Raw genomic sequence first — 11556 nt, 5'->3', positions numbered from 1 at the left:
TTTTTTTTTAAGTTTTATGGAGGCAGTGTCCTAGTGCCCTCTATTGACGAGTCACCAGCAGTGCCTAAACCTAATGCTCACTGAAATTCTTAGGCTTGCACTGTTTATCCATGTTAACCAAACACCATATTCACTTTACAGAGCCAACCTTGTATTTCCTTAGGCTACAAACTCATCAAAACAACAAGCATACAATAGTAAACCATAAGCCAGAGAGAGATGGTATATTGCTCAGTATTATTTACTTTCTTTCTGAAACATTTCCAGGGTGATGTGATTACTGCCAGAGGTGAGGAAATACATTATAAAAGAAGAGAGTGAGGCAGTATGTGTTTTCAGTCTCTAGAGCTTATTTATTAATGATATTAATGCAGATCATATAGCAATCCTGTAACAATATATCCTTAACTTTAATACGTTGGTAGCACTTTCTATTACAGCTCTGTAATAAAGTGGTGACAGAAGGACAACAAGAGAGAAACAAGAGCGTAATAATGTGGTAATTTCTTAGTTGTTACCATGCAATTACCAAAGTAATAGAAGTTTTATACAAGTAATATCATGGCAGCAACAGTAGCTACAGTTGAGTAATATTACCTTGAAATGTATGTAATACAATAATAAGAGTCCAAAAACTGGGGGTAATAATATGGAAATACAGCTCTGTAATAAAATGGTAATAGTAGGATAACAAAGACAAAACAAAACTGTGATAATGTGGCAATTTATAAGTTATTACCACTCAATTACCTCTGGGGCAGTTTCTGTGTAATGAGCAGGAAACAGAGCTGCAAAATGCAAAACTATCTGTTAGAAAGTGCTGCCAATACATTTTCTTTTTTTTCCATTTTAATGACAGATGAGTTTTCTGTCAGTGGATGATCTATTTTTCTGTTTGTCACTTAGCTTTTATCACCATAGATGACATTATGATAAGTATTTTTTTAGTCATTTTCTAGTACACATACGCTCCATTTACACAAGTGTACCTTAAATGGACAAATCTGATTTTACAATTTAACCATAGAACAACCACAGAAAGACTGTTTTCATCTTAAACTATGACTCAGGTGCTTCTCACATAAAAAAAAAAAAAACATAGTTTTAAAAATTATATGAATTCATTGTTTTATATTTCTTTACAAACACAGGCAGGTGACAGCTTAAGTGCCATTCTGACTTGGTCATTTTAACCCGAGGAGGTTTTGACTTCAATTTGAACGTAATAATAATTTAGATTACTGACCTTATCTCAGAAACAGAAGGAATCAGTCTTTCATTTATTTACTTATTTTTTCTTAACCAGGGGACAAATCAGTGCATGTTTAAATGTAATCCCAAAAAATCAATTCAAGCTAAACAATTCTTTAACCTATTCAGTGAATGTCATACTTAAAGACAAAACAGTCAAACAATCCAGACAATTTCAACTACGCAGTTGGATGTTTGTTTGTTTGTTTGTTTGTTTTTATCTAGCGAAGTTTAGTTGGAGTTTTCACTTTTTTTAATGCAACCAGAAAAAAAATTACTATTCTCAACAACTTCAGCCTCCTCGGTTTAACAAAGTCAGATTTAAAGGTTTAACTTCTTTTCATTAAAAGGTCTCTACATAAGATGAGTAGAATACTGCGTAACATCACATAACACATAAGAGACATAAAGCTTTTTTAAAAAAAGTTTTGCTTTCTAAGCTATGTTTTGTACATTGGAAAGCTGGACAGAAAGGCAGCAGTTTCTGTCCTGAATAAAATCCTGCAGCATGCCACATTGCCATCTGCTTCCTCTCTCTCAAGGCAAACATTAGTTTTTTCATAAATCAAAGTAAAAAAAAGAGGTGATGTCCTGACCACAGAGTTCTCTTGTGGTAACCTAATGCAATGGTTGATGATCAGAGGACATAGCTGCATGGTGGTTCTCTTCAGTAGCCCTTCATGGCAATGCCTCCTCCAGTGTCATTACGTTTCACCTGATGGATCATGAAGATGGTAATAAGCAGGCCCAGTAGCTATAAAGACAGGTAGATGAACAGGGGGTTAGTTCACAAAACAGGTAGGTGATAATATTAAAAAGCTACAGTTCAACAGCACTGGTGGTGAAGCCCGCTGAGGATGACAATGATGTAAATGCTGCTGCTCCAACACGGCAATTACTAGCTTTTACTCAGAAGCTGAAGGGGAATTACCAGCTTTGTTGCTAGTAAAGCGGTCAACGTGCTACACACTGATGTATAGTCGATACACTTCAGTAGGATTCATGTCTCAGTGCTCGACAGTGGTGTCGCCCCACAAAAAAAAAACAGACTTTTAAAAGCAAAAGGATAAAGAAAATATCATTGCTGTCACAATTTTCTCATTTTAAATATTTTAAATGTGTTTTGTTTTCTATTGTAAATAAAACATGGGTTTATCAGATCTGAAAATCAAATTTAAAAAGCATATTAACTTGGGAACTTGGAATGTAGTTTTGTGGGTCACACAAATAACTCAACATATACTATTGCACCCATACTTGTATTATTCATAAAGAATTATTACCGGCAAATATCCACTGGAAATACAGTCATGACCAAAGGTTTTAGCAGTGGCACACTCTGTTTTTCTTGGTCTTTGCCACTTCAGTTTTTATTTTTATTTTTTCACATTTATTTGACAGAGTGAAGTTAAGCCTTGAAGGTACAGTAACAACATTACTAAGGAGTGAACGCTAATAACAATAAACAGTATTAAGCCACAAAAATGTAATCATGTATGCAAATAAGCTAAGATTCTAGCAAATGTCTGAAAAAGCATCTTAGAAATACAACTAAGAGTTTGTATTTCCAATTTTTTTTTTTTATAAAATAAGATCTTAAAGAACAATGGAGTCACAGTGATATACAATGATAACCAGTGACAATAAAGGAAAACAACAGTGAAGCTTACTGCTGTCACAGCAAATCCAAAGAAGAAGCCCAAAAGGATCTTGAAGAAAATGTCTACATACGAAAAGATGAGGTCACCGCAGGACTGCAGAAGAGAAGTGAAGATAGTTATTACATGGAAATCTATCAGAATGGCAGGCTGTAGTGTTTGGATTAGCTGATAGGGGTTGGGGGATTAAATACCTGTGCAAAGATTTTAGATGGGCCTCTGATTCCCTGTAAGAAAACAAGAGAATATTGTGTATTCAAATAGAAACAGTTCCTTATTAATTTGCAGCTACATATTATAAAATATAAATTACTGTAGGGCAAAAGACAATTACATTTGTCAGTGCGGAATGGATGGCTGCAAAATTACTCAAATTGTAATTTCAAAGTGACATTCTGACACTAATTCTTTTTTTTTAAAAAAAGCTTCTTTAGCCAGGAAGTGTTGTAATGTGTTGTCTCTTTCTTCCATATGCTCTTCCAGTATTGTTCTGTTTCTAGCCTTGGTGGTGCTGTTCTCACATTGTTCCCCTGCAACACATCTTAGATGGTTCTGTGGAGAACAGCTGGTTAATTCTCCTGCCTTGTATCTCTCTTGTATACCTCTTCAAGTGGCTGGCCAAGGCTGTGAATCTTTGCTTGTCAGTTTTCTAGGCATCAGGTATGGACAGCTTGTTGTACTTGTTAGGCACCTTCTTCATCACAGCGTTCTACAGCCAAGATACTTTGCTAACTCCCTTCTATGCTACCTTGATCTTGGCCTCTTGTCTCCTTCTCGATGGAGGGTACTGCTCCTTGTGGCTGTACCCTCCATGTGGCCAAGGAGCTCAGTGATCACTGCTGCCAGAGAGAAGATTAGCTGATTGGTTTTGGTTATGGTCATCGTAGGGATTGCCCGCAGTGCCGTATTCACATCTTCTATTGGCTTTCAGAGGGTATTTCACATAGCCTTGGTAATCGACCAGGTGAGCTGCTCTCGCCTTCAGTGCAGCAGTTGTTCTTCATGCTTGGTACCCAATCCAGAGGGTGGAGATGATGATATCTCCCCCCTGACCTGATTTTCTGGCTTCCCTTTGCCATAGCATTTGCAGTGTACCTTGTCAATCTCTAGTTGTGATAGTAGTTTCTTCTTCTAAATGTTAGAAAACTAAGCTACTAGTTGTTTCACAATTAGAGTATATAGCAGAATTAGTCATTTCCTAATATTCTTTGTTTTTTTCTTAAAATCCAGTTTTATTTTATAAAACTAACCTGAGGTCTGCTTTTGCATGAGCCATATCCTCCAAATCCCATATCTGAAGGCCTGCATTCACAGGAATTGGGAATTTCCTCACCCCAGTCGTTAGCGCTCACTATTCCACAGCATTGCCCCTGTTAACACATGAGAGAATGACTTCAAATAATTGAAAATACTCAATGAAGTTCTGCACTAATGTAAATGTAACAATATAATGTAATTACTATAATGAAATTATTTAAAAAAATTCATTTGAAAAATAAATAATAAAAGGTTTTCTGTGTAAGGTGGAGTCAAAAAGTTACGTGACCCCAAGCATAAAAAGAAAAAAATATTTGACTGAAATTTCAGTTCAGTTCAGTTCATTTTTATTTCAAACATGTATATTTACCATCATTTTGTGATATCATTCCATTCTTTTGTTTGAAAAGGAATAGACAGAAGTATACACTTATTTGGCCCTACCCCCACAAATTTTACATCTCATTCATTTAGTTTTCTTTTAGTCTTAAATTAAACAAATGTGGTTGATCTCCCCTTCAGGGTTGGTCCTTGATCACCCTGAGCCCCTCCAGTGCCACTGTTGTTCAGATCACTGCCTGCAAGTCCTGTATTGACTGCTTGTACAAGTAAATTTGGGATTTCACCACACACTTGAGCAGACATCGGACATGACCCTCTGTATCCTGGCTATTCTGTTCTATTCAATTCTACTGTCATGAGGTTAATAGTACAAAGAACATTACAGTTTGCTGTATGGCTTCAAGCATATCTCTCAAGGATTGTTCTTTCATGTAAGGCTCCACTAGTTCACTGGAGGCACTGTAGAAGATAGTCTTTAACTGCAAAGGAAAAAAGAATATATTTAATATCGCGGTAAACAGATGAGAAGCTATATCATCAACAAGTCAGAAAGAGAAGGACAAAAATCTCAAATGTGCAATGAAAATAACCAAAAACAAGGATAATTAAAGTAGAAAAGAAAGCAAATTCTAGTTCTAAAACTATTTACTGGCTTCTTTTAATTCACTGATGGATTTCCCACAAGAAACATTACTAATATTTTCCATACTATCCCTTAGGCCCTATGGTCATGTACAAGTAGAACAATTCATTAATAAAATCAATTGTTAATGTGTGTTATTAAGGTAGAAAGCAAAAATGAATAAATAATTAAAACTATGTTGCTGAGAGAAAGGCAAGGTTTTTTTTTTTTTTATTTCAGACACAGACAGAAAAGGAAGGCCACTAGATAAAACTAGTAACTGTAACTGAGAATCAAACTGATGTAAAGTAATACAGAGAAAGAGAGAAAAATGTGATTAAGAAAACTAGCATCAAGAAAAATTATTGGACAGGCAGAGAGGAGAAGAGATCACCTGGTTTCTTTGGACTGCTACAATGATGCCAAAAATCATCATGATGATCATTCCAACGCCCATAAATCCTGCAAACTGTACATGAAGGAATGTTAAGAACATTAAAAGAATCATCACTTTGTTCTTGTTTTGTTCATTGTGAAATTAAAAGCAACAAAAAATAAACAGGTATCACATCGTTATCTTGTTTGATGCAGGGGTCCTGTACTTACTATTTTGAGGGCGAGGGCTTTCTCAGAGCAGGCAGCGTAGATTCCAAAGGAGGAGACACCGAGGACACCAATGGCAAAAACCCATGCCCAGCCCAAGCCTGGCATACCAAATGATGACATCTGCTCCAGAAAGAACAGGAAACAACACAAACACTGCATTGATCCTTACTTCTTGGAATAAGCAAAATCAAACACAGTTATCAGTAACATGCTAGACATGAATCTCTGGTCCACATCAGATTGAGTCTCCCCACTAATATCTGTGCCATCTGGCCACGCTACCATAGATCATAAGTCAAGAATTTCAAAACCTGAACCAGGCCATACCAGGACCATCCAGCAAGTCACATTCAGTGAAGAGGCCACCCACTGTAGTTCCTTCTCCGGTTAGAATAAATTTGCCATTGTTATGCTTAACTAGCACAACATCAAATTTACAGAAGTTTTAGTAAAGAACAGGTCGAATCAGACAGTGTTAACGGACATTTATAAAACTGTAAAGTTTTAGTCACAGTCTTTTTTCTGTGAAGCAGAGACAGCATTGTGTGGATTACAGTCATCTTTAAAATGACATTAAAGCCTCAAACTTTCCTTTCTAATTAGGCTTATAGTTAGAGTGCATGAGGTGACTCTGAGCCATCTCTCAGTTATGCTGCTTCCCATGATGCACTCAGCACTTCTCTGCTGCTCCAGTCACTCCAGCAGCAATGTGATTTTATTCTGTACATGATGGCTTACAGAAAACTGTTTATATAAAATGTATAATTTAATAGTGGTTATTGATATTAAAACTAGATACTGCTTTTTGTTATAAACACAATAACAGAAAGTTGAAATACATTGTGTAGGGCAAAAACAGAAACTGGTCCATACTCAAGGAGCATATATATGGATATCAAATTTCAACTCATTAACAATGAAAATACTGGAGATTCTTATCCCCCAGATGACTACCAGACTCACAGGCCACAGGATATGACTGTAAAACCCGATTACAGTGCCTGGAAATGAACTGGAGAAAAAAAAATTCCTGTTGCCGAGAAAGTCAGCTGTGAGAGCGTTAACCTCCCCCAGGCAGCATCTGTTCTGTGTTAAGAGCAGAAATGAGAGCCTCCACTACATCTGGATGGCTGCCTGATTCTATATAAACATGGCGAGTTCTTCACCTCGGCTTAATCTAAACGTTTCTAAATGAGTGTTTCCATTTCACGTGCGTGCCTTTAGAGAATTATCGTATACACATCATGTCCTGACTAAATCTGGTTTGGGGCTCAATGCAAACCAGCTGCTTTTGTCTTCAGAATGTTTGTTTCAAAGCATTACTGAACTCTGTTTTTATATTGATCAGTACAGAACAATGATCCAACCATAACCCGTCATGACTTTAAGAGTGGGTAATGATTAAGTTAACATAGATAAACTCTGTGCATGAAACATGTAACATCCCTTTTTCCTCAGAATAACACTTGATTATTGCAACACCTGATGAAGGCAAACTAAAAGCACAACTTGCAGTGAGTGTTTACCCAAAATAGATACTAAGCAAGGAGGGAATTATTCTGGCTTACTGCCAGACCTGATTTATTATTCCAGACTTTGACAGGAAGACGGCCACATGGTTTATGTAAGAACATAAAAAAAACATCTGGAGTGGGAAGCCAAGACAGTTGTTTTTATAGTTGTTGGGCTTTCGTAGGTTAACCACAGGAAGACTAGTTGTTCTCTTATACCTATGCTACGTTATGACAGTCATATTAACGGCAGGGAGTTGAGAGTGGTATCAAAGCTGGACACATAAACTAATATCAGTGAAACAGACTTCTGACACTGATTAAGTCCAAAAGTGTCTGTAGGCAGACTAAAGAAATGTAAATAATGTGCTCCTTGTGATTTTAGTTTTGTGTTGGAGGGTGACATATTATCACTATATTTCCGCTTGGCTTTCTTTCTAAGCTCCGTATATATGAGCCTAATAAAATCAACATGTATAGCTGATGTTGAATAAGCAAAGCATCACTGTGGAAATCCCAATTCCACTGAAGGTATTTTTGGCTAAGAAGCTATCCCAGAGCTTATGCTAGGTAAAGATGCATGTGAAATCTCTTTCAAGTTAAAACATAATTCTGGGTTTTTGGGCCCAGTTTTCATTAAATGTTCTCAATTTAGGTTTTGTAAAACCATATCAGAAAAGTGGGTATGATATATCACTTAATATAAAACTAATTGTGGATGTCAGCGATATGATTTGCCTTTGTTTTATTCTGTGTCAACAGTAATGTAGTTGTTGTTTACCTGCACAGACACGGCAGTCGCCCTTACTGCGCCGTAAATCAGCGCACATCCCAAGATCTGTGGAAACCGAATCACAGTGTTTAGTTTGTGTTTAACAAAAAAAACTCCAAGTATGATGGCCTAAGTGTGCTAACAAAACATTTACAATAAAGGCTCTGTAAACAGTGCACTAAGACATAATTAACAGTAATAATAAAAAATGATTATATTTATTTTAAAACTGAAACTTGCGTGGTTCAGCCTGCCACATTACTGGGAAAACACTTTTAAATAAATAATTAAAAAAAATAATATAATGAAAAAATAAATATTTTATATTTATTTTAAACATATTTGTATAGAATAGGAAAAAAAGACACACAAAGACACAAACACAACTGCTTTTTGGATTAAGCTTACTTAAAGAAGCTCAAGATCAAAAAAGAGATTAATATATTTATGTACAAAAACCATAAAGTGTGAAATTAACACATTTCATAATATTTTCATATTGCTTATAAAGCACTTCAGCCATTTTAGGTTACACAACCTCTCTTCCTATCCGGGCCTTAGATGTGTAAACATGCAAGCGTTAAGAGCTTTTGTCATTTCTACACTTCACAACCTGAGGGAGACAAAGAGCTAAAAACCTGGTCAGAGACTTCCTCAGTCCTAGGCTGGTGAAAACACCCACATACACAATCAATATTTGAAAGTGATCCAGATCTGGACTATTATTATTATTATAAAAATTATTTAATATAAGATTTTTGTTTTATGTAATTTGATTAAAAAAAACAGTAAATGTTTGTTTGTTTGCATGTTTTGTGGAAATGGAGGGAAATAAAATCAATAAGCATGAATAAAAAAAAATCTGTGTTAAAAATTGAAAAATGATTCTCTTTTAAACCACATTTCTTATTTTATTCTGTTTGACTGCACAAGATCATTGTTTTTTGTATTTTTAAAATCATTTTTAGTTCTCTTGCTACAAAAACGTTAAAAGGTTAATCAAAGCGAAAACAGCTTCTTCAAGCTCCACCCTCTTTTCCCCCACCCCTCCTTTTTTTCCATTAGCTCTCATAGGGTAAGCTAAAAAAAAAAAAAAAATTAACAAAAGAGAAGAGAAGCTGCTTGGTGGTTGGCGGGTGGACTGAAATATGACCCTGTTTTCTTCTGCTGTGTGTGTGTGTGTGTGTGTGTGGGGGGGGGGTCCCCTTTTTACTGGAAATGCCTGAGCTGAGCAGTTAACCACATCTGGACTTGATTGTTGTTTTGGAAAAATTATTTTCAACATTTAAGCATGTCTTCATTAATATGATCAAATTTGTTGATCATATTTTGTTTTGTTTTAGCATACTACAACAATTTGAGTTAAAGTTGAAGGGTTTTTTCTAGTTCATCCTTTTTTTTTAGCATAAAAATCGTGTAGGAGCTATTCACAGCCACTTGATGTCTTTACTTTGTTTGTTTTTGTTTTTACAAAGTTTTTTCTTGTTATTTTAGTTAAATTTACATATTTCAAATAAACTATTCTGTTCTCCACTATAACCTCACTTACCTAAAATCAACCTGGAAAACGAAACAAAACACAAAAATATTTTATAAACATTAAAATTAAATCAGAAAGAAAGCTTCCACTTACCATGTACAGCACATTGAAGAAAATAAAAATGCACTTGAGGCATCCATTAATTTTCCCCATTTTCACTTTTTAGACGGTGACTCACAGGAGGTGAAGCAGTGAGGTTGTAGCTCAGAGTGTAATGATGTACAGCTTTGCGTGCTCTGACAAACTCTCCAGACAGTGAATATAAGGGGAAGGAACACACAAAGAGCTGCTCTGTAGCCAACCCCTCGTGTGTACAGGACGGCCTCATCAGACATGCACTAACTGAAAAAACGAAACTTTAAACTGGAGCTTGAAAACTGGAAACAAAACAGAAAAAAGGGCTGATTATAAAACTGCAGTGAGCATAAAGCAAAAGATTAAAACCAAATAACAGAACTTTAATCAGCAGCTCCAAGCTTAGCCCATCGCCTCTCTCATGTGTGGTGCACCTGTAAGGACAACATGCTGAAAGGTTACTAGTGCTTTTTGTTTTTACAATGACATGAAAAATCAACTTAATTAACTTCTCATTTGAATAAAAGTTAAATAGTTAAAAGATTAATTTACCAGGATACACACAATTGAAAATACAAAGAGAAAAACTGTCTACAGCGAAAAGTGAATATCCTGATTACATTTTTCTTGTCTGTGCAAACTCAAGTTCTGCCCAGATCATCTAACATGACGATGTTTGGAGACACCCTGGCAGATATGAACAGGAATTTTATCAAAATATAACACTACTGATAAGCACAGCAATGTTCCTGCAGAAGAAGCAAATCTGCTCGCACAGTTTAATTTTTTTAAGAACACAGCAATTTTATTAAATATATGGTCAGTGTTGTTTCTTGCGAATATATGAAGGAAATATTGCATTTCTTGGTTGACTATGGTCAGCAGATGTCTGAAAATAGTGAATGAATCTTTTTGTTTGTTTGTTTGTTTGTTTGTTATCCTTTTCTTTCCAATAAAGTTTGTTAGATTTGGTTAAAAAAATAGTAAAAGTTGAAAAAAGTTGTGGTTATAATTAAGGAAACCAGATGGAAACCAGATGTTATGAGAGCCAATCTCAATCTCAATAGCTGTCATCTGAAATAATTTAGATTTTCGTTACCTTTTGTCAAACAGAAACATTGAGTAGCACACAAGAAGTCTTAGTCATGAGATCTATTGGCTACATTTACAAAAATATGTGTTGGTTTGTAGTCTGAAAACTGATAGAGATGTGCCTTATACCTCTGAATCTGCTTCCAGAAACAAGTATATGGTTTCAAAAACAAGTATATGATAAAAAAATAACATGTTCTCAGGAAACGCTGGCCTGGTTCATTTATGGACTTAGTGGCTTTTAGCCTCATGACATGCGCCACAATCATTAAACAAGGTTTGGTTGCTTTTTAGCACAAAAAACAGAAAAGCAGAAAAAACAAAAACAGAAAAAACCCATCCAAGAAATTGTTACAATATCAAGAGTGGCAAAATCTACATTTGATACATCTTGAGAAAGAAAGAAAGCACTGGTGAACTCAGCAACCCAAAAACACCTGGACGTCCATGGAAGACAACAGCCAACCAAGTGAACAACACTCTCCAGAAGGAAGGCGTATCTATATCCAAGTCTACCATAAAAACAAGACTGCATGAAATTAAATACAGAGGATTCACTGCAACAGACAAGTCATTCATAAGCCTCAAAGACAGAAAGGCTAGATTGGACTTTGCTAAAAAAAAAAAAAAAAAAAACATGTAACAAAGCCAGCACAGTTCTGGAAAAACATTCTTGTGTAACATTCTCTTACAGAAGAAGTGCCTTTCAAAACTTCTGCATAGCAGCTTTAACCCAAAGGAAAGTAAGTAATCTCGGCGCTAGAGGTAAGTGAATTTTGCAGTAGTTGTAACTGTATAACTTCATCAGCAACCAATAGCAGCATAACTTT

General features: G+C 35.6%; 1 protein-coding gene across 1 annotated transcript; it reads right to left on the bottom strand.

The window, feature by feature from the left end:
* Nucleotides 1-328: 328 nt before the first annotated feature.
* On the bottom strand, nt 329-9835 carry LOC116316908 (tetraspanin-5-like). Its single transcript, XM_031735554.2, has 9 exons — nt 9653-9835; nt 8029-8085; nt 5737-5856; nt 5525-5599; nt 4892-4987; nt 4160-4279; nt 3104-3136; nt 2922-3005; nt 329-2005 (listed from the first exon to the last, which is right to left on the bottom strand). The coding sequence occupies exons 1-9, from the start codon at nt 9710-9712 to the stop codon at nt 1919-1921; spliced, it is 732 nt and encodes a 243-aa protein (XP_031591414.1). The 5' UTR covers nt 9713-9835; the 3' UTR covers nt 329-1918.
* Nucleotides 9836-11556: the final 1721 nt, after the last annotated feature.

Source organism: Oreochromis aureus, linkage group 17 (assembly GCF_013358895.1).
Source record: "Oreochromis aureus strain Israel breed Guangdong linkage group 17, ZZ_aureus, whole genome shotgun sequence".
Classification (NCBI taxonomy): Eukaryota; Metazoa; Chordata; class Actinopteri; order Cichliformes; family Cichlidae; genus Oreochromis; species Oreochromis aureus.
The sequence above is the reverse complement of the archived record's forward strand: the minus strand, read 5'-3'. Positions and strand labels throughout refer to the sequence as shown.

Bases quoted from the DNA above. Each gene is read 5' to 3' on its own strand.
- LOC116316908 (XM_031735554.2), bottom strand. From the start codon at position 9,712: ATGGGGAAAATTAATGGATGCCTCAAGTGCATTTTTATTTTCTTCAAT. The intron at 5,857-8,028 runs GTAAACAACAAC...TTTCTGGAGCAG, and splicing joins CGACTGCCGTGTCTGTGCAG to ATGTCATCATTTGGTATGCC. The intron at 3,006-3,103 runs GTATTTAATCCC...TCTCTTCTGCAG, and splicing joins CATCTAAAATCTTTGCACAG to TCCTGCGGTGACCTCATCTT.